The sequence below is a fragment of the Protopterus annectens genome, chromosome 7.part0, assembly GCF_019279795.1.
Source record: "Protopterus annectens isolate FY-2018-M chromosome 7.part0, PAN1.0, whole genome shotgun sequence".
Classification (NCBI taxonomy): Eukaryota; Metazoa; Chordata; order Ceratodontiformes; family Protopteridae; genus Protopterus; species Protopterus annectens.
In genome coordinates, this window is record NC_056739.1 from 457,362,806 (window position 1) to 457,384,396 (window position 21,591).

The window sequence follows — 21,591 nt, forward strand, 5'->3', positions numbered from 1 at the left end:
AGGCCAGTGTTCGAAGCAACCTCTTGACCGCCCACCCCACATCATCGTCTGAGTCTCCTGGAAAATTGAGAGGAAAGGATGGAGGATCTAGGGCTAAGCCACCGAATGCAGAAGGAGTGACTGCAGCACCAAACGGATCAGCTCCAAGGTCAGTGACCAGCTTCTCTTTTGGATCCGATAATGCTGGTGGGGCAGATGGAGATTTTGACTTCTCGGGTCTGGTCCCTTCAATAAACTTTTGACAATCAGTTTATTCTTTTGTTCCTACAGGACCCTGAAGCTGAAACCATGGCAGACAAAACAGGAAGCCTGCAGGTGAACGGCGCCTAAGATGTATACACTTGTGTGCCCATTTGTTAGTGACATATTTTGTGTGCATGAATTACACTTCTGAAATCCAGATTGCTTAGCTTCTTTAGCAGAATCTTTAGACATTGAAAAGATTTGTCCTTAACAGAACAGCACTATAAACAGTACGCTAATCCAAGGTAAGGCTTAGGACAGTACAGAAACACAATTAGAAACAGAAAACCACAAATATTAGAAACAAATAAAACAAGTTTTTTTAATCTATAGAGGGAAAGAAGAGCTAGAGGAGAGGTGTCCAACTTAAATAAGAAACTCCTCCAGCCAAAGACATCTCTAAATTAAACGACGTAACCTCAGAAAGGTATGGAGAAACGGGAAGGAAGCCCTCTAACTACAACGGGCTAAAATAAAAGGGACAAAAAAAAAATCCACTAACTTAAACTGATTCATTCAGAACCAACTAAAAAAAGCAGAGGATAGGGTAAAAGGAGGCCTGCGACAACCACGGCCTACACAACCAACGCCAAAAGGTATCGAAAAAAACTATGAACTAATCACAAACCAAATACTAGCCTGAGCCAGCAAAAAGCAATCCTGAAGCAGCAAGTGGCAAATGAGATCTGGGTAACTGTTGCTAGGCATCATGCGATGGAATGTAGCCTCGAGCCAGCAAAAGCTCTCGAGCTTTAGTATGAGGCAGAGTCGGAACCAATGCTCTGCTCCAAACTATCAAGAATGAAGGTGAGACAAGACAACATAACATCTGTTAGTTTTTAGCACTCTTCCTTTGGGAGCTTCCTTTTTCCAGCTGTGCTCAATGGTAGGACCAGCAAGCACTATAGTGTACCTAAGTGAAGAAAGTACAACTGTGTACACTTACCATAAATGTAGATGTTAAGAGTGTATTCACTGTTGCAGTCATTACATTTGGGTAATCTGCTGGCAGGCTGCCCTCAGTCGGCCTGAATTCCAAAGTCTTGGGTCCTGCATCAGTTGCGGTCTTCTCTTCCATGACATCAGGTCGTCAGGGGTATAAAACATGCAGCAGATGCCATTTTCTTTAGTTTTTCTTGCCCCCGATGTCAGGTGCCCCCAAAAAGGTAGCAATATAATGTGTGTGTGGGTGTATGGGTAACCTGGACTGCAACAGTAAATACACTTGAACATCTACATTTATGGTAAGTGTACACAACTGTGCTATGTTCTTCATTTTCAATGTTGCAGTCATTACATTTGGGTAGAATCCCAAAGCTATGGTTGGGAGGCTGGAGCTAAATAGCATTAGGTGCGGCTATAAGGCCCTGCAGAACTGCAGTGGCAAAGCCTGCCCTGGACTTAGACTAGAGAGGCAAATGGTAATGCTTTGTAAAGGTGTGAACAGAACTCCCAAGTAGCAGCCTCTAGAATGTCTTTGGCTGTTACTCCTCTGAGAAAGGCTGCTTAAGTAGCTGCAGCTCTGGTGGAATGAGACCTAATGCTCTTGGGCACGGGTTTACCATGGTGTAAGTAGCAGAAACGGATGCAGTGGCTTATCCACTTTGAAATTGTCTGCTTTGAAATAGCCTTTCCTTCTGATCCTGCAGCATATGACACTAGTAATTAATTGCTCAGTTTTTCTTGTAGCTTTAGTCCTGCTCAAGTAGAATCTTAGCTGTATGTGTACGTCCAAGGAATGCAGAATTCTCTCCCCTTTGCTCTGCGGATTTGGATAAAAAGTTGGCAGATTAATTGTTTGGTTAAGAACCACACTGGAAACCACCTTAGGCATAAAAGTAGGACTTGTCCTCAGAGACACCTTGTCTGGGTAAAATGATAAAAGGCTCTATAGCCATGAGGGCCTGTAGCTCTGAAACACTTCTTGCTGAAATAATTGCTAGTAGCAGAGCTGTCTTCCATAAGAACTTTATATCAGCGGTAGCAGCTGGTTCAAATGGAGGCAGGGTGAGCTTTTCCAACACATAATTGAGGTCCCATGCATGTAATGGTGATCTTCTAGAGGGCCTTAAATTTTTGGCTCCTCTAAGATACTGCTTTAGTACAGGATGAGAAAAGATTGGCGGCTCTGTACTGTAATGAGCCGAAATGGCAGAGGCATGGATCTTGATTGATGAGGAAGATAGGCCTTTGTCAAGCATCTCAGTTAAGCATTGTAATATCTGAAGGATATGTGGTTCTGCTGTATCAGTTCCTTGTGTTCAATTCCAAGCACAGAATCTCTTCCATTTGTCAGCATAATATTTTCTAGTTTGTATGATTCCATGATTAACCATGCTGCCAGGTTCAGGGACTGTAGTTGATTTTGCAGGATCTGACTGTTTTGCTGGGACAGTAGTCGTGGTCTTTGAGGCAAGGTCCAAGCTGGGTATTGAGACAAGTTCCTTAGTATTGGGTACCAGTATTGGCGGGGCCAGTCCAGGGCAATGAATATCATCTTTGGCTTCTCTTGTCTGACTTTTAGGAGGACCTTGGGTAGAAGAGGCAGAGGAGGAAAGGCATAAACGGATAGGTTTTTCCAACTGAAGGATAGGGCGTCCACTTTCCATGCTTGTCTGTGATAAGTCATTGTGCAGAATCTTTTCAACTGATAATTTTGAGGAGAGGCAAACAGATGTCTGGGCTCCCCCACTTCTCTGTTATCATGCTGAAGACTTGTGGATTTAGTTTCCACTCGTGTGGATACAGAAGGTTTCTGCTTAAATTGTCTGCCAGAATGTTTTGCTTTCCTGGCAGGAATTGAGCTTGAAGATGCATTTGGTAGGTCAAAGCTGTGTCCCACAGAGCCATGGCTAATCTGCAAAGGGGGTAAGAGTGTGTGCCCCCTTGCTTGTTTATATACCACATGACTGTGGTGTTGTCTGTCTATCAGTAGCTGTCCTGGATGAAGTCCTTGAAGGATGTTGGGGCATTTTGAACAGCTAGCATCTCTTTCTGGGTGTTATGTAGATGCATTTGTTTTGGAGCCCATATGCCCTGAATGCAACTTCCTGCCATGTGGGCCCCCTAGGCATAATCTGAGGAGTCTGTTAAGGTTTGGCTGGCAGGGGGTAGAATGAAGGGCTATCCCATGTTTTGGTGACAGGACTTTGCCCATCACAGAAACTCCTGTTGCAGGCAGGGAATGAGAGAAATCATCGTTTCCAGACTGTGTGAATGTTGACTCCATAAACGTTTTAGGTACCACTGAAGTTTCCTCATATGCAGTCCTGCACATGGAATTAGTAGGATGCAGGATGCCATGAAGGCCAGTGCCTGCAGAATTTGTCTTGCAGAAGACTGGGTTTTTGTTGCCATCAGTTTGAACTAAGTAGTCAGTTGCCTTTGCTTGTCTGGCGTGAGGTAAGCCATCTGGGCAGTTGTATTCAAGCTTGCACCCAGGAATGTTATCATTTGAGAGGGTAACAGATGTGATTTATTTTCATGTATTGTGTACCCTAGGCATGTTAGAAGCCTTTTCACAAACGCCAGGTGTCGTAGAAGAGTGTCCTTGTTCTCTGCTTGAATTAGACAGTCGTCCAAGTAAGGATATATTTGTATACTTTGTCTGCAAAATGCAATTAATGGTGCCAGGCACTTTGTAAAGACCCTGGGCACAGTAGATAAACCAAGGGGCAGTGCAGAGAATTGGTAATGCATTAAGCCAGCCTTGAATCTGAGGTATATTCTGCACAACTGTCTTATAGGGACATGCAGGTATGCCTCTTTTAGGTCTAAAGTCACCAGCCAAGCCTTCTTGCCCAGCATGGACAGAAGCTGCTGCAAAGTGAGCATTTTGCATTTTGGAATGTTCAGGCATGTGTTCAAAATCGATAAATCCAGTATTGGCCGCCAGGCCTTGTCCTTTCTGGGTACCAGGAACAGTCCAGCAAAAACCTGGTCCTTTTTCCTGTTTTGGTACTGTCTGAATGGCTCCCATGTCCATGAAGGATGTAACTTGTTTCTGCGCCTCTGCCCATTGATTTTTTTGGCAGATCTGGCCAACCATTTGTCAATGGCAGAGTGTGGAAATGGAATCTGTATCCCTGTGATACGATGTTTAGTACCCACTTGTCCTGGGATATTAACTGCCAATTTTGAGGAAAAAGTGCTGCCAAAAGATAAATGCTTGGTGTAGGCAGAGGAAAGTCACTGGGATTGCTTTCTGTAGGTTTGCTCTTCATCTCCTCCAGATTTGGAGGTGGATGTGCCCCATTGCTTTGACCTGTAGGAGTCTTGCGCCTAGTACCTGGAACCCTTAGGGCGTCTGGATTTGCCCCTTTGAGCTCTGTCTGACACAGGAAAGGATAAATTCTTTTGTAGGCCAGTGCCTACTGAATCTTGGTGGCTGCACTTGTAAGAAGTCTAACAGTTTGCATAGACTTAGCTTTGTCTTCCAATTTCTTTAAAACCTCATCTGCCTTAATACTAAACAGAGAATCATGCTGTAAAGGTGCATTTAGCAATTTAGCTTTAACATGGTCTGGCAAATTTTGTTCCTTTAACCAGGCATGCCTCCTAACAGATCCAGTAACTGCGGCCCTGCAGGAGGCCTCCAAAGAGTCAAAACCACATTGCAAAGTATGCTTTCCAACCTGTTCAGCTGCATGCAATAATTCATGCAATTCTTTATTTTCTGCAAATTATGAAATAATTTTCTGTTTCAGCAATCCCATAACATGTTGTTGGTACTTAAGCATATGAAATTGACAGTTTAAGGCCCTGACTGCCAAGGTTGCAGATGTATAAACCTTTTTTTCCCCATCTGTCCAGTACCCTTGAATCCCTGTCAGAGGGGGTAGGGCTTTTTGCTGTTGAGGCCTTAACTCCCTTTGGACCCTGTGAAATAGTTTCAGGATCAAGCAGCAGGGTTTCTAAATAAAAAATTATGTGAGTTAGGGACCCTGTAATATTGGTCAGGCTTACTGGGAGCCGGAGGCAAGGAGTCAGGGGTCAAGCTAGACTCCGAAAACACAATCCACAATGTCTAAAACGGGGGAATGGCTAAAGGCTTGTGATGAGGGAGAAGGAGGAAATCCCTGAGCCTCTTGATTCTGAGAAGTCTTGACTCTCCCAGTGAAAATGCTCCCTCAAAGTATGCAAGGTTTCTCCAAATGAATAATCCTCAGGAGATGCAGATGGAATAGACTCCTCAGCATCAGAGTCCTCATAGGGAGGTATAGATGATTCCTGATCAGAAGAGGAATCAGAAGAAATAGAAACCTGATCTGAAGATTCATAATCAGTGTCTTGCCTAGGCCTCTTATCCAGAGGGGGATGGGTACACCTGATCAAGGTAATAAGGTCTTCAGCCATTTTGATCTTTTTTTTAGGCATGAAGGCCTGTGCACGTGGCTCAAGCATCGGTTTTTTAGTTTTAGAAGTTGCTTTTGTTTTTGGTTTTGCAGCTGTCTGTTTGATGTACAAATGTTGAGGTCTGAGTACACCCTCAGAAGCTGGTGCCTGCTCAGTGGCTCCGGACCCACCCGAGGGAGATACATCCATCGGTCCAATACCTTGAGTATCTTGCGGCATGCCGGACTCCACATGGGTGTCGGTAGAGGCCTGCGACTTGAAGGTAGCGGCTATCGGGGGCTGCGAAGGCACCTCACTGAGTACAGGCGACTGGTTTAGGAGAAGCTTCATCGGTTTTGGATCTACTGCCTTTCTCTGTCCTTTTCTTTGTGTTTATGTACTCCGGTAGTCAAATTGCTATCCGATGACATTTCTGGGTAGTTAAATCTGTTTCCAAAATACTTTGATGCAAAACTACACAGACGCCTAATAGTGCGTTGGTTAAATCTAGCACAAAACCAACAGCCAGGCACGTTGTGATCAGGGCCTAGGCAAGGAATACAGTATAAATGGAAATCCTTATGAGGTATTTGCTTCCCACAAGTAATACAATTAACTTTTTCTGACATTGGTAAAAAGCAAGAAAAAAAAGTTTCCCCAACAGGGTACTTGGCTTTAGTGAAGACTTCAGGTCTGAAACTCAAACTCGAATATTTCAGTAGTCGGCCAACTGGCACTTGCGCACTGCTTCTGCTTCGGGCACCGCGCGGCAAGGAAGACTAAAGAAATGGCGTCGGGGGCATGTTTCATACCTGACGACCTGACGTCATGGAAGAGAAGACAGCAACCGATGCAGGACCCAAGACTTTGGAATTCATGCCGACTGAGGGCAACCTGCCAGCAGATTACCCAAATGTAATGACTGCAACAGTGAAACACGAAGATCACAGCCTTTTGTTCCAAATTCTTAAACTTTGCCCAACATTTTATTGTCTAGGAGCTGAAAAGCATACACAAGACAGTTGGGTTGTTGTGCCCTAAACCCACCAGCAAAGAGTACAATACATTAATTTTTTTTTGCACTTTGAACTACTGACTGACATTGACAAATTCATAGCTTACGCAAAATTGAGGGTTCCCAACAGCTTACGCAAAATTGAGGGCTCCCAACAGGGTACGCAAAAATGAGGGCTCCCAACAGGGGACGCAAAAATGAGGGCTCCCAACAGGGGACGCAAAAATGAGGGCTCCCAACAGGGTACGCAAAAATGAGGGCTCCCAACAGGGTACGCAAAAATGAGGGCTCCCAACAGGGTACGCAAAAATGAGGGCTCCCAACAGGGTACGCAAAAATGAGGGTTCCTAACAGGGCACTTGTTTGAATTCCTCTGGACTACAGGAAAGAAAGACATTCTGAAATGCACATCACCAGTTGCCTTTTGAGGTCTGATGCTAGTGCCAGCTAATGGACTGTTAATGGACTGTTACGATGTCCCAACAATGGAGGGATCATCATCCACTGGATAGTGGGAGAAGGGGAAATCTCTGGTTGTCAGTCTGGCCTCAGCTTCTGCAAGGCAATATTTTCAAAATTTAATACTGCAACAGTGACCCAACAGCATCTACAGTTCAAATGTCTATCCAACAACTGCAGACTATTCATCACATTTAAATCAATAAGCTCCCAAATACTTCTTCCACATTCAAAACAATCCACTCCAATACCACATACCCAGTTACAATTCTTACACAATGTAAGAATCCAGAGTATTTTCTACTGATCCAAATAAATTCTGGATATGTATTTTCATAAACCTATCCCCAAAAAAGTAGGCTACTAAAATTCTCCCCAAGATACTCACTTTTTCTCAAAGGCCTTGTTGGATGGTTTCAATGTGGCCAAATTCTGGAACTCTACAGCTTCTCCTGCCAGTCCATCCTCTCCATAACGTAGCTGCACAACCTGATTGATGGAGTTACGCACAGTTGCATCATACTTCACCATTACAGACTCCATAGACTTTATCAGACGTCTCTGAATGTAACCTGGCAAGAAGTAAGTTAACAGTAAATGCAGACATCATTGTGGATATAACAAATCTGCTCCTTCCTACACACTAGGCAGCACCGCATACATATTTTTCCTACATTTTAATTAGAAATTGAAAAGCAGCTATTTTGTTTGCAGAAGCTAAGTGGACTTAGATTTGACAGGCGACTACTTAGTTAAAAATAAGCTAAGACAATGGGGACACACAAACAGTAGCATACTCAGTTTTTGCAAACTCTTCAAATGGAAGCAACAGTGAGTTATTAAAACAAAGATGCACAAGTGAAACAGAAGTCCTACAATAATTCTTAAAAGGAAGCCTGGCACACAGTTTAAATAAAAGTTACGTACTTACCATAACTATAGATTCATGTTGTCTATTCATCCAGTTTAACTGTGGGTTATTGGATCAGATGGGATCTCGACACCAATGAAGACTGTTTCAGAGCTCAAAGTACTCCACTACCCATAATCTTCTGGACTCCACCTCATCACCTCAGATAAAGTTTGCATTGTTTATACGAAGCCATAACTACAAGGAGCACTCTAAATGAGTAAACCATCTCCCAAAAGCATAAACCCAGTATAAGAAACTCTCGAAAGAATTATAATCCTAGCCTGGTTCTCCAGGAGAGGTTGGTGGGGGATGCTGAACTGGACTAGACAGACATGCCTATCATTATGCCAAGTACATAATTTTCAAATCCAATTGTCATCTATTTTCATCCAATTAAACCATGAAACAGATTCTCAAATGTTAAATACTGGGTGGATTCATGGACAATCATTCCAGAGAATGGCGGAGTCGCAGGATGAACAAGATCTCAAATGTTTATCCAATTTGAAATGGGAAATAAGGGTACTGTTGACCAAGTGGCTGCTGCACAGATGTCAACTGGAATTCTGTTATCCATGTAGCTACTGTTCTGGTTGAATCACCCTTTATTTAGTGATGGCTGTAATCCTTTTTTTGTAGACAAACAAAAAAAACACATTTCAAGAGGCAATTGGATGACATCAGGTCACCAGGGGGTATAAAACATGCAGCCAACGCCATTACATCAGTTTTTCTTGCCCCAGATGTCAGGAGCCCCCAAAACAGAAAGCTATTACATGGTGTGGAACACCTCCAGTAAAAGGTAAATACCCTTGCCATAAAAGATGGCCATAAAGAGGATAGGTAGAAAGGATAAACAAAGTCAGCGTTCTGGAGGGAGGGAAACCAGGACTGCAACAGTGAAAGCACTCTAACATCTACATTTATGGTAAATGTACACAACTCTTATGTTCTTCGTGTTTCACTGTTGGTCATCACACTTGGGTTGATTCCCCAAAGGTAAGGAAGGGTGGAGGCAGTCAAAAAGTGTTAGGGCTGGCTAACAGGCCTTATAAGACTGCTGAAGCAAATCCAACTCTGGATTTAGAAAAAAAATAGGTAAGTGGTAATGCTTGGTGAAGGTGTGTACAGAACTCCAGGATGTCCCTGGTAGGGACTCCCCTGAAAAATGCTGTAGAGGTTGAAGTAGCTCTAATGGAATGAGTTCTGATCCCCTGAGGGGTAGGTTTTTCCATGGTGCTTGTATCAGAAATGAATGCAGTGTGCTATCCATTTAGAAATGGTTTGCTTGGAAATGGCCTTGCCCTCTGCCCCTGTAGCAAAGCTGACTAGCAGCTGGTCAGATTTTCTGAAAGGCTTAGTCCTTTCCAAGGTAGAACCTGAGCCATCTGTGCACGTCCAAGGAGTGCAGTATCCTTTCCCCTTTATTCTGAGGATTAGGAAAAAACGTTGGCAAATGGATGGATTAGTTTAAAGCCACACTGGATACCACCTTGGGCGTAAAGGATGGGTTAGTCCTGAGGGAAACCCTGTCAGCATGGAAAATATTGAAGGGCTCCACCGCCATTAGTGCCTGTAACTCAGACACTCTTCTTGCTGAAGTAATAGCTAGAAGTAAGGCTGTTTTCCAAAGAGGAATTACAACTCTGCTGAAGCAGCAGGTTCAAAAGGGGGAAGTGTGAGCTTCTCCAGTACAAAGTTAAAGTCCCAGGCCAGGGTGGGAGCTCTCCTACGGGGCCTTAAATTGTTAGCTCCTCTCAGGAACTGTTTGATGAGAGGGTGAGAAAAGAGGTGGGGCAGTATTATAATGAGCTGAGATGGCAGAGGCATGAATCTTGATGGATGAGAAGGACAGGCCTCTGTGGAGAAGCTCTGCCAAGTAATCAAGGATTTGAGGTGGTGGGCATGGCTGTGTCCTTGCTTTGACACTGACCCCAAGAATATCTTTTCCACTTTTCAGCATAGGATTTCCTAGTACTAGGCCTTCTGGCCTCAAGGATGATGTCCAGCACCCATTTGCTGAGGGATGCTGGTGGTGTATTCAGGGGATAAGAAAGGCTGCAAGGTTTAGAGTTTGCAGCTGTGGATGCAAAATCTGTCCCTCCTGCTGAGACGGCAGGGAAGGTGTTTGATGTAGGTGCCAGGGTGGCACTGTCGTCAGACTGTGTAATAGTGGGTACCAGTGCTGGCATGGCCAATCTGGTGCAGTAAGAACTGCCCTTGGCCTGTCCTGTTTGATCTTAACTTGCACTTTTGAGAGGGGCAGAGGAGGAAAGGCATAAATTGAGAGGTTTTCCCATGTAAAGGATAGGGCATCCACCTTCCAGGCTCTGCTGTGAGGGCTTCCTGGTGCAACATTTGCTCAATTGGTGGTTTCGGGGGAAGGCAAAAAGGTCTACCCACAGTGTTCTCCACCTCTGGGTTAGAAGTTTGAATGAGTTGGGTTCCAGTTTCCACTCGTGAGGGTCCAGTAGATTTCTGCTTAAATCGTCTGTCAGTGAATTTGGCTTGCCTGGCAGGAATTGAAATTGTAGCTGCACTTGGTTGCTCAAGGCCGTGTTCCACAGGGCCATGGCTAACCTGCAGAGTGGGCAAGAATGAGTTCCTCCCTGCTTGTTTATGTACCACACAACTGGTGTTGTCTTGTCTTTATCGAGAGCTGTTCTGGAAGGATAAGGTATTTGAAGGCTATCAGAGCATTCTGTACAGCTAGCATCTTTGACTGATGGGCAGGGGAATTTGTTCTGGGCTCCATTTGCCTTGAACGCATTTGCCTGCCATGTGAGCCTCCCATGCATAGTCTGATGCATCTGTTGTCAGGGTCTGGGCAACATGGGGTTGAGTGAAAGGAAGTCTCTTGTTGTGGTTGCATGCTTCTGCCCACCAACGGAACTCTGCCCTTAGACAAGGTATGATAGGAATCACTGTTTCCAGGTCCTGAGAATGTTGACAACAGAGACTTTTTAAGTACCATTGAAGTTTCCTCATATGCAGTCTTGCATATGGAATTAGCAGAATGCACGAGGCCATGAACCTTAGGGCTTGCAGTATTTTCCTTGCAGATACCTGGGTTTTGGTGGCTATTAGTTTGAAATAGTTTGTCAAATGGACCTGCTTTTCTGGAGTGAGGAGTGCCATCCGGGAAGTTGTGTTCAAGCTTGATCCCAGGAATACAATTTGTTGGCTGGGCACCAGTTGTGATTTATTTTCGTTGATTGTGTATCCCAGTGAAGTTAGAAGTCTTTTTACAAGTGCCAGGTGCTGAAGTAGCAATTCCTGTCTGCCTGAATCAGGCAATCGTCCAAGTATGGGTAAGTTTGAATATTTCTGCCTGCAGTATGCAATGGCTGAAGCCAGGCACTTTGTGAATACTCTGGACACAGTAGATAAGCCAAAGGGAAGTGCAGAGCACTGATAGTGCAGAGAGCCTGCCCTAAAACGTAGATATTTCCTACAAGACTCCCTTATGGGGATGTACAGATAAGCTTCTTTTAAGTCTAGGACAACTAACCAGGCATCCTTGGCTAGCATAGGAAGAAGCTGTTGCAGTGTAAGCATTCTGGATTTTGGGACCACCAGAAAGGTGTTGAGAATTGACAGATCCAGGACAGGGTGCCAAGAGCTCTCTTTTCTGGGCACCAGGAACAGTCTGGAGTAGAAACCCTGTCCCTTTTGTTCTACTGTGACAGTCTGAATAGCCCTGATATGGAGAAAAGGAAGTACTTGCTTTTGAGCCTCTGTCCACTGGTTTGGAGAAAGGTCTAGCAACCCGCTTGGGGTTGGCAGTGAGTGGAAGTAGAATCTGTATCCCTGGGATACAATGTTTAGAACCCATCGGTCCTGAGTAATGGACATCCAGTTTTTTGCATGAAGGGAAGTTTTCCTCCTAGGGAAAGTACTTAGGCATGGCTGGGAAGGATAATTGGATAGTCATTGTGAACTTTTTCCATTAAGGGGGTGGCTTAACCACTCCTGTTTTTGATGTGGGAACACTCCATTGTTTAGATCTCTGCATACCCAGAGACTGTAGTCTTGGTGGTCCGTTTCCCCTGGGTTTCGACTGAAGGCCTGGGAGGGACTGGAAAGGACCAGTTTTTTGAAGGCCAAAGCCTACTGAATCTAGGTGGCTGCACCTGTAAGAAATCTTTGACAGTTTCTATAGATTTAGCTTTTTCTTCCATCTTTTTAAGAACTTCTGCTTTTGTGCCAAACAAACTATCCCGATTTAATGGAGCATCTAGTAATTTTGCTTTGACATGGTCTGGCAAGACTTGTTCCTTCAGCCAAGCATGCCTTCTCAGTACAGACCCAGTGACAGCAGCCTTGCAAGATGTTTCTAAGGCAAACCACACAGCAAAGTATGTTTACTAACTTGGTTTGCAGAAAGCATTAACTGTTGTAAATCTTACTTTCTGCAGAATCTGGAAGTAACATCATTTTCTGTTTAATTACTTCCACAATATGTTGCTGGTACTTCAACATGTGAAACTGGCAATTCAAAGCCCTGATGGCAAGTGTTGCAGAGGTATATACCCTCTTCCCCCACCTGTCTAAAGCTCTAGAATCCCTGTCTGAAGGGGTAGTTTTTTTTTGGCTCTAGTAGCCTTAATGCCTTTAGGTCTCTGGGAAGTGGTCTCTGGATCCGCAGTGGGATTCTTAGAGAAATTTGAGATTCAGGTACTCTGTAGTACCTGTCAGGTTTTCTAGGAGCTGGTGGTAAAGTGTCAGGAGTAAGACTGGATTCCATGAAAACCATCTACAATATCCAGGACAGGGGGTAGAGCTAGAGGTCTGCCCTGAGGCAAATCTAAAAATTCCGAGTCTCTTTTTAGACTGATGATAGTCCTGGCATTCCCAGTGGAAATGCTCTTAAGGTATATGCAAGATTTTACCAAGAGAAAAATCTTCTGGAGGGGAGGCAGAGGGAAAGGATCCCGCTGCATCTGAATCCTCATAGGTAGAAAAGAGTATGTCCTGGTAATCAGAAGGGTCAAAGTCATCGGACTCCTGGTCTGTAGAATCAGAAGGAAATTCAATTTTTTGAATTTTAGCAGGGGAAGGCTGGCTTCCCCTAATTAGAGTAATGAGGTCTTCAGCCTAAGCATTTGTTTTTGTGGCATGGGAGCTTGAGCATGTGCTTTGGACGTCTGTTTTCTAGGTGTAGTGCGAACTCTGGGCCTGAGAAACTCAGATTGTTAAAAATTATGTTGGTTTAATACGAATATCGGTAGGTCGGAATACACCCTAAGTCTGTGCCTGCACAGCTGCTCCAGACTCATCCAAGGTAGAGACATCCACAGGTTCCATAGTCTAAGAAGCATCTAGCAGCATACCCGACTCCGAATGGGTCCCAGCAGAGGCCTGCAAATCTGTAGAAGCAGGCATCAGGGGCTGCAAAGGCACCTCACTATGTACCGGTGGACTGGCGACTAGCTTAAAGGAAGCGTAGTCAGCAGTTTTTGACCTATGTGGTCTGTCTCTGTACTTTTTTGGAAGCTCAGCAGGCAGATGGCTTACCAAAGCCATTTCGGAAAACTGAGAACGAGCGCGAAAGAATTTAGCTACAAAAATAGCCCAACGAATAGTTTTGGCATTAAACAAGGCTCAAAACCGACAGCGAGGGACGTCGTGGTCTGGGCCTAAACAGGTGACACAGCAAGAATGAAAATTCGAGACATTTGCTTTCCACAAGCAAGACAATTGTTAACTTTTTCTGACATCGCTTAGAGCAAGAAAAAAAGGATTCCCCAATGGGAATTAGCTTTAGAAGACTTCAGGTTTGAAACTCTAAAAACAAAAATTTCAGGTAGTGGCCGACGGCACTTGGAGAAACTGCTTCTGCTTTGAGCTCCCTCTTGGCAAGAAAGACCGATGTAATGACGTCGGCTGCATGTTTTACACCCCTGACGACCCGACGTCATGGAAGAGGAGACAGCATCCAACGCAGAAATCACAAGACTCTGGTTTTCGGGCCAACTGAGGGCTACCTGTAGGCAGATAACCCAAGTGTGATGACTGCAACAGTGAAACATGAAGAACATCTGCTAGACAAATGTATTCAAGTTTGATTTGGATGCCACCTTAGGTAGGAAGGATGGATTAGTCCTCAATCTATTAAGGAAGACCACAAAGCAGTTTAACAGAAAAAGCTTGTAATTCTGAAAACTCTTCTTGGCTGATGTAATCACTACCAGAAAAATATAGTTCAAGAAATTTCATACCTGCTGACTACACTGGTTCAAAGGGTGATTGTGTCAAAGTTTGTAGCATAACAGTAATGTGCCAAGAAGGCATCAGATCTCTAACAGGCTGTCTGAGAGGGTAGTCTAAGGCGTTCGAGATAGAGAGGATATGGAGGAATTGTCAAAGCATATATGGAAATTGGAGATGCCCCCTAACTGTACCTTGATGGTGAAATAGCAGGAGCTGGCAAGAAAAAAATTCTTAAAGGAATTGTAAGATGACAGGAAGTGAAGCTGAGAATGGGTCTGGTCTATACCTTTAGAATTAGCCTATATAGAAAACCTACTTTAAACAGTGACAGACTTTAGTAGTATAACCTTTCTGCAAAGCTGCCGTAATGTGAACCACTGCAGGGGACAGCAAGGCATCTCTGGCTATTCAAACAAAATTGGAGTAACCAAATGGTTAGTTTCACAGACTTCTGATCCAGAAGAAGCAAGCCAGACGGATGACAGAAGATCTGGAAAATGGTCCAGCATATAGGTTGGTATAACAGATGTTCAGGTCACCTGAGGCAGAGAATCCCACACTAATAGTGCAACACGGGAATAGGACATCCACATTTGTTGAGGCCAAAAGGGGGCTATGAGGATTACTCCAGCCTTTACACATCCTTATTTTTGTAGGAATTTGTTAATTAGTGGAAGAGGAGAAAAGGCATACAGGAGTCCCTGGGGCCAACGATGGACAACAACATCCCTTGGTGGTAGTCCCTAAGAAGGGATCATTACAATTCTGCATTTGAAACAGGATGCAAAAAGGATCACAGCAAAGCTGCCCGCAGAGACTGAAAATCTCCAATGCTACTACTGAGTATACGGAGTGCTCAGGAGGAATCAAAATCGATCTCCTCAGTGCATTGTTTTTAATAGCAACGCACATCCCAGAAAATTTCAAAGTGAAGACATCACTCGCTGACATACCCTCATGGCCTCTCTGCATAATGGATAGTAGGGTGTTCTCCCTTGCTTGGTTAGGTACCATACTACTGACGGTCAGTCTGGATGGCTATCACACCTTTGGGGAGAGCATCCTGAAGGGCTTGCAATGCTAGGAAGATTGCTCATCTCAAGTACATTGACAATTCAACACTAACCCCAAGCCTTGGAAAGTCTTTCCCTCGAAATGCACCACCCCCACCCCAAGAGGGAAGCATCCTTAGTCAGCATCGTCACCAGAAAGATCTCTCACAAAGGGGAGGCCTTCTGTGAGAGCAAGGGATGTTATCCACCAAGATGCAGGATTTCTGCAAACTGCACTGATACTCATCTTTGCATGGAGCAGGTGATTATGAGACCACTGTGCAACTAGTGTTCACTGAAAAAAAGCTATGTGGAATCTTGCTAAAGGTAAAGTACAGTTGTGTACACTTACCATAAATGTAGATGTTAGAGTGTATTCACTGTTGCAGTCATTACATTTGAGTAATCTGCTGGCAGGTTGCCCTCAGTCGGCCTGAATTCCAAAGTCTTGGGTCTTGCGTTGGTTGCTGTCTCCTCTTCCATGACGTCGGGTCGTCAGGGGTATAAAACATGCAGCAGATGCCATTTCCTTTAGTTTTTCTTGCCCCAGATGTAAGGTGCCCCCAAAAAGATAGCAAAATTATGTATATATAAATACATGCATCAATATAAACTTTACCTTCATCGACAAGCAAATACACCACATAGGTTGTAGAAGATAGAGAAGGAAAATCTCCAGAATGAAAGGGGGATGGCAGGAGGGTAAACCTGGACTGCAACAGTGAATACACTCTAACATCTACATTAGTGTACACAACTGTATTATGTTATTCGTGTTTCACTTTTGCAGTTATTACATCTGAGTAGAAACACAAAGCTATGGTTGGGTGGCTGGAGCTAAACAGCATTAGGTACGGCTATAAGGCCCTGCAGAACTGCAGTGGCAAAGCCTGCCCTGGATTTAGAGTAAGAGGTGCAAATGATAATGCTTTGTAAAGGTGTGAACAGAACTCCAAGTAGCAGCCTCTAGAATGTCTTTGGTTGGTACTCCTCTGAGAAAGGCTGCTGAAGTAGCTGCAACTCTGGTGAGATGAGACCTAATGTCCTTGGGCACAGGTTTACCATGGTGTAGGTAGCAGAAACGAATGCAGTGGCTTATCCACTTTGATATAGTCTGCTTTGAAATAGCCTTTCCTTCTGATCCTGCAGCATATGCCACTAGTAATTATTCGTTTTTTCTTAGAGCTTTAGTCCTGTTCAACTAGAATCTTAGTTGCCTGTGCACGTCCAAGGAATGCAGAATTCTTTCCCCCTTGTTCTGCGGATTTGGATAAAAGGTTGGCAGATGAATAGTCTGGTTAAGAGACACATTGGAAACCACCTTAGGCATAAATATAGGATTTGTCCTCAGAGACGCCCTGTCTGGGTAAAATATGATAAAAGTTTCTACAGCCATGAGGGCCTGTAGCTCGGAAACTCTTCTTGCTGAAGTAACTGCTAACAGCAGAGCTGTTTTCCATAAGAACTTTATATCAGCGGCAGCAGCTGGTTCAAATGGAGGCAGGGTGAGCTTTTCCAACACATAATTGAGGTCCCATGCAGGTATTGGTGATCTTCTAGGAGGCCTTAAAGTTTTCGCTCCTCTAAGGCACTGCTTTAGTAAAGGATGAGAAAAGATTGGTGGCTCTGTATTGTAATGAGCCGAAACGGCAGAGGCATGAATTTTAACTGATGAAAAAGATAGGCTCTTGTCAAGCATCTCAATTAAATATTGTAATATCTGAGGAATATTTGGTTCTGCTGTATCAGCTCCTTGTGCTTGATTACAAGCATAGAATCTCTTCATTTATCAGCACCGGATTTTCTATTACTAGGCCTTCTGGCTTCCAAAATGACACCCATCACAGCTTTACCAAAAGGTGTTGCTTGTAACTACATGATCAGCCATGCTGCCAGGTTCAGTGTCTGAAGCTGATTGTGCAGGACCTGATTGTTTTGCTGGGACAGTAGTTTACGTCTGACGTAAGGTCCAAGCTGGGTATTGAGACAAGTTAGGACTGGGTACCAGTATTGGCGGGGCCAGTCCGGGGCAATTAGTATCGTATTTGGTTTCTCTTGTCTAACTTTTAGGAGGACCTGGGGAAGAAGAGGGGGAGGAGGAAAGGCGTAAACTGATAGGGCATCCACTTTCCATGCTTGTCTGTGATAAGTCCTTGTGCAGAATCTTTTCAATTGATAATTTTGAAGAGAGGCAAACAGATCTATGTCTGGGCTCCCTCATTTCTTTGTTATCACGCTAAAGACGTGTGGATCTAATTTCCACTCGTGAGGATCCAAAAGGTTTCTGCTTAAATCGTCTGCCAGAGTATTTTGCTTTCCTGGCAGGAATTGAGCTTGAAGATGCATTTTGTCAGTCAAAACTGTATCCCACAGTGCCATGGCTAATCTGCAAAGAGGGTATGAGTGTGTGCACCCCTGCTTGTTTATATACCACATGACAGTGGTGTTGTCAGTCTATCAGTAATTGTCCTGGATGAAATAAGTCCTTGAAGGTTATTAGGGCATTTGGAACAGCTAGCATCTCTTTCTGGTTGATATATAGATGCATTTGTTTTGCCCAGAATGCATTTTCCCGCCATGTGGGCCCCCCAGGCATAATCTGATGCGTCTGTTAAGGTTTGGCTGGCAGGGGGGGGGGGGTAAAGGGAATGTCAGTCCCATGTTTTGGTGACATGCCTTTGCCCACCATAGAAACTCCTGTTGTAGACAAGGAATGAGAGGAATCATTGTTTCTAGACTGACAATGCCGACTCCATAAACTTTTTAGGTACCACTGCAGTTTCCTCATATGCAGTCTTGCATATGGAATCAGTAGGATGCAGGATGCCATGAAGCCCAAAGCCTGCAGAATTTGTCTTGCAGATAAAGTACAGTTTTGTACCTACCATAAATGTAGATGTTCGAGTGTAGACACTGCTGCAGTCATTACACTTGCGTTATCCTGCAGTCAGGTGGTTCCCCAGCCGGCCTGAGTTCCAAAGTCTTGGTCCGGCATCGGCTGCTGTCGCCTCCTCTCTGACGTCAGTGCAACAGGGGTATATAAGATGCAGCAAACACCATTTTCTTCAGTTTTTCTTGCCCCAGATGTCAGGTGCCCCCAAATAGGTAGGCAATTCAAATGGCTAATAAAACATACATAAGAAATGCAAACATACTTTCAGCTATCAGCAAATACTCCCCATAGGTAGTAAAAGGTAGAGGAACTAGGTACGTACTAGCCAGTAAGAGGGGAAGGAGGGAGGGTAACCTGGACTGCAGCAGTGTCTACACTCGAACATCTACATTTATGGTAGGTACAAAACTGTACTATGTTCATTGTGTGACACTGCTGCAGTCATTACACTTGGGTAGAATCCGAAAGCTGAGGTAGGGTGTTTGGTTCTATAAGGCATTAGGGGTGGCTATAAGGCCCTGCAGCACTGCAGAGGCGAAGCCAGCTCTGGATAGAGGCAGATGGTAATGCTTGGTGAAGGTATGCACAGAAGTCCATGTTATTGCTTCCAAAATATCCTTGGAAGGTACTCCTCTGAGGTAGGCAGTTGAAGTGGCTGTTGCCCTGGTGGAGTGAGATCTAATGCTGTTAGGCACAGGTTTTCCATGGTGCGTATAGCAGAAACGTATGCAATGTCCTATCCATTTGGAAATGGTCTGTTTTGCAATAGCTTTTCTCTGTGGTGCTGCAGCATATGCTACCAATAATTGCACAGATTTTCCGAAAGCTTTGGTTTTGTCCAAGTAGAAGCGTAACAATGTCCAATGAATGCAGTAGTCTTTCCCCTTTATTCTGTGGTTTTGGATAAAAAGTAGGCAAGTGAATGGTTTGGTTTAGAGACACACTTGAAACCACCTTATGTATAAATGTAGGGTTAGTTCTTAAGGACACCCTGCCCTGGTGGAAAATGAGGAAAGGTTCCACTGCCATTAGTGCCTGTAATTCTGAAACTCTTCTTGCAGAAGTTATTGCCAGAAGCAGAGCAGTTTTCCAAGAAATGTATTTTAATTCTGCCGTGCTAGCTGGTTCAAAAGGAGGTAAAGTTAATTTTTCCAAAACAAAGTTGAGGTCCCAAGTTGGAGTAGGTGCTCTACGGGGCGGTCTTATGTTTTTAGCCCCTCCGAGGTACTGTTTTAGCAAAGGATTAGAGAAAATTGGTGGATCCGTGTTGTAATGTGCAGAAATGGCAGAGGCATGGATCTTGATGGATGAAAGGGAGAGGCCTTTGTCCAGCATCTCAGTCAAATATTGTAGTATCTGAGGAATGTTTGGCACAAGAGGATAAAGGCTGTGAGCCTGGTTCCAGGCACAGAATCTCTTCCATTTATCCGAGTAGGCTTTCCTGGTACTAGGCCTTCTGGCCTCCAAAATGACATCCATAACTACTTTGGAGAGAGGCATTGCTTGCGTGGCTAGGGAATCTTCCATGCAGCTAGGTTTAGTGTCTTTAGCTGGCTGTGGAGTAACTGATTGTTGTGCTGAGACAGCAGATGTGGTTATTTGAGGCAAAGCCCAGGGTAGTCCTTGTGCTAAGTTTTATAAGATTGGGTACCAGTGCTGGCGTGGCCAGTCTGGTGCAATTAGGATCATTTTTGGCTCTTCCTGCCTGGCTTTTAGGAGTACGTTTGGGAGAAGAGGCAGTGGTGGAAAAGCATATACTTGTAGGTTTGTCCAGCAGAATGAGGGGGCATCCACTTTCCATGCTTGCGGATGGTAACTCCTTGTGCAGAATTTCTTTAGCTGACAATTAATTGGGGTGGCAAACAGATCTATGTCCGGGCTCCACCATTTCTTTATCATCATTCTGCATATTTGAGGATTCAATTCCCATTCGTGGGGACCCATGATATTTCTGCTTAAGTCGTCTGCCAGTGTGTTTTTTCTCTCCTGGCAGGAATTGTGCTTGTAGATGAACTTGATGGTTTATAGCGGTGTTCCACAAGGTCATGGCTTGTCTGCAGAGGGGGAAGGAGTGAGTGCCCCCTTGCTTATGTACCACATAACTGTGTTGTCTGTCTTTAGTAGTAGTTGTCCTGGATGCAACAGGTCCTTGAAAGCTATAAGGGCATTTTGTACAGCTAGCATCTCTTTTTGATTGACGTGAAGATGCCTTTGTTCTGCGGGCTGCTTGCCCTGAATACATTTTCCTGCCATGTGTGCTCCCCAGGCGTAATCCGATGCATCTGTTGTCAGTGTATGCCTGGCTGTGGGTTGAGTGAAAGGCTGTCCCTTGCTGAGGTGACAAGCTTGAGACCACCATTGAAACTCCTGTTGAAGGCAAGGTATTTCCAAACTTTTGACAGTGTTGAGACCACACATTCCTTAGGTACCATTGTAGTTTCCTCATATGCAGTCTGGCATATAGAATTAGTAGTATGCAAGATGCCATGAAGCCCAAGGCCTGCAGAATTTTTCTTGCAGGGAGTTGGGTCTTTGTAGACATCAACTGAAAGTATTTTGTCAGTTGTCCTTGCTTGTCTGGCGTGAGAAAAGCCATCTGGGCCATTGTGTTCAAGCTGGCACCTAGGAATATTATCTCTTGTGAGGGCACTAGTCTCTTGTGAGGGCACTAGTTTTGATTTCTTTTCGTTTACTGTGTACCCCAGGCAACTTAACTTTTTTACAAATGCCAGATGCTGTAGAAGAATGTCCTTGCTCTCTGCTTGAATCAGGCAGTCGTCCAGGTATGGGTAAATTTAAATTCCTTTCTGTCTGCAAAATGCAATTACTGGTGCCAGGCACTTTGTGAAGACCCTGGGCGCAGTAGGTAATCCAAAGGGCAGTGCAGAGAATTGATAGTGCATTGGACCAGCTAAGAACCTGAGGTATCTTCTGCAGTTTTGTCTGATAGGGACATGAAGGTATGCCTCCTTGAGGTCCAAAGTCACGAGCCAAGCTTGCTTGCCCAGCATGGGAAGAAGCTGCTGTAATGTCAACATTTTGAATTTCAGAACATCCAGTTAAGTGTTTAGTGAAGATAGATAGGGAATGGGCCTCCAGGCTTTGTCTTTTCTGGGAACCAGAAAGAGTCTCGAGTAAAATCCTTGCCCTTGTTCCTGTGGTGGTACCTTTTGAATAGCTCCCATGTTCATGAGTGCCATAATTTGTTTTTGGGCCTCTGCCCATTTAGTGGCAGATTTGGCATTCCTTTTAATCTTGGCAGAGTGTGAAAGTGGAACCTATAACCTTTTGAAATAATATTGAGAACCCATTTGTCTTGGGTGATCATTTGCCAATTGTGATAAAAAAAGTGCCAGTTTTCCTCCCAAAGGGGCTGCCAAGAGTGAGTTGTTTGGCAGCTGGAGTGGGAAGTCACTGGGGCCGTTTTTTATATGGTTGGTGCCTGTCTTCCCCTTCTTTCTGGCCTGAT

The 21,591-nt window shown here is 44.4% G+C and overlaps 1 protein-coding gene across 1 annotated transcript in view; it reads right to left on the reverse strand.

The window, feature by feature from the left end:
* The window catches only part of POLR2A (RNA polymerase II subunit A), a gene marked incomplete in the record, with an annotated part of 2,048,627 nt that overhangs the window by 1,059,645 nt on the left and 967,391 nt on the right, over positions 1-21,591 (reverse strand). The window contains 1 exon segment of the mRNA XM_044077036.1: positions 7,440-7,623. Within this exon segment, the coding sequence (XP_043932971.1) occupies positions 7,440-7,623 (184 nt within the window).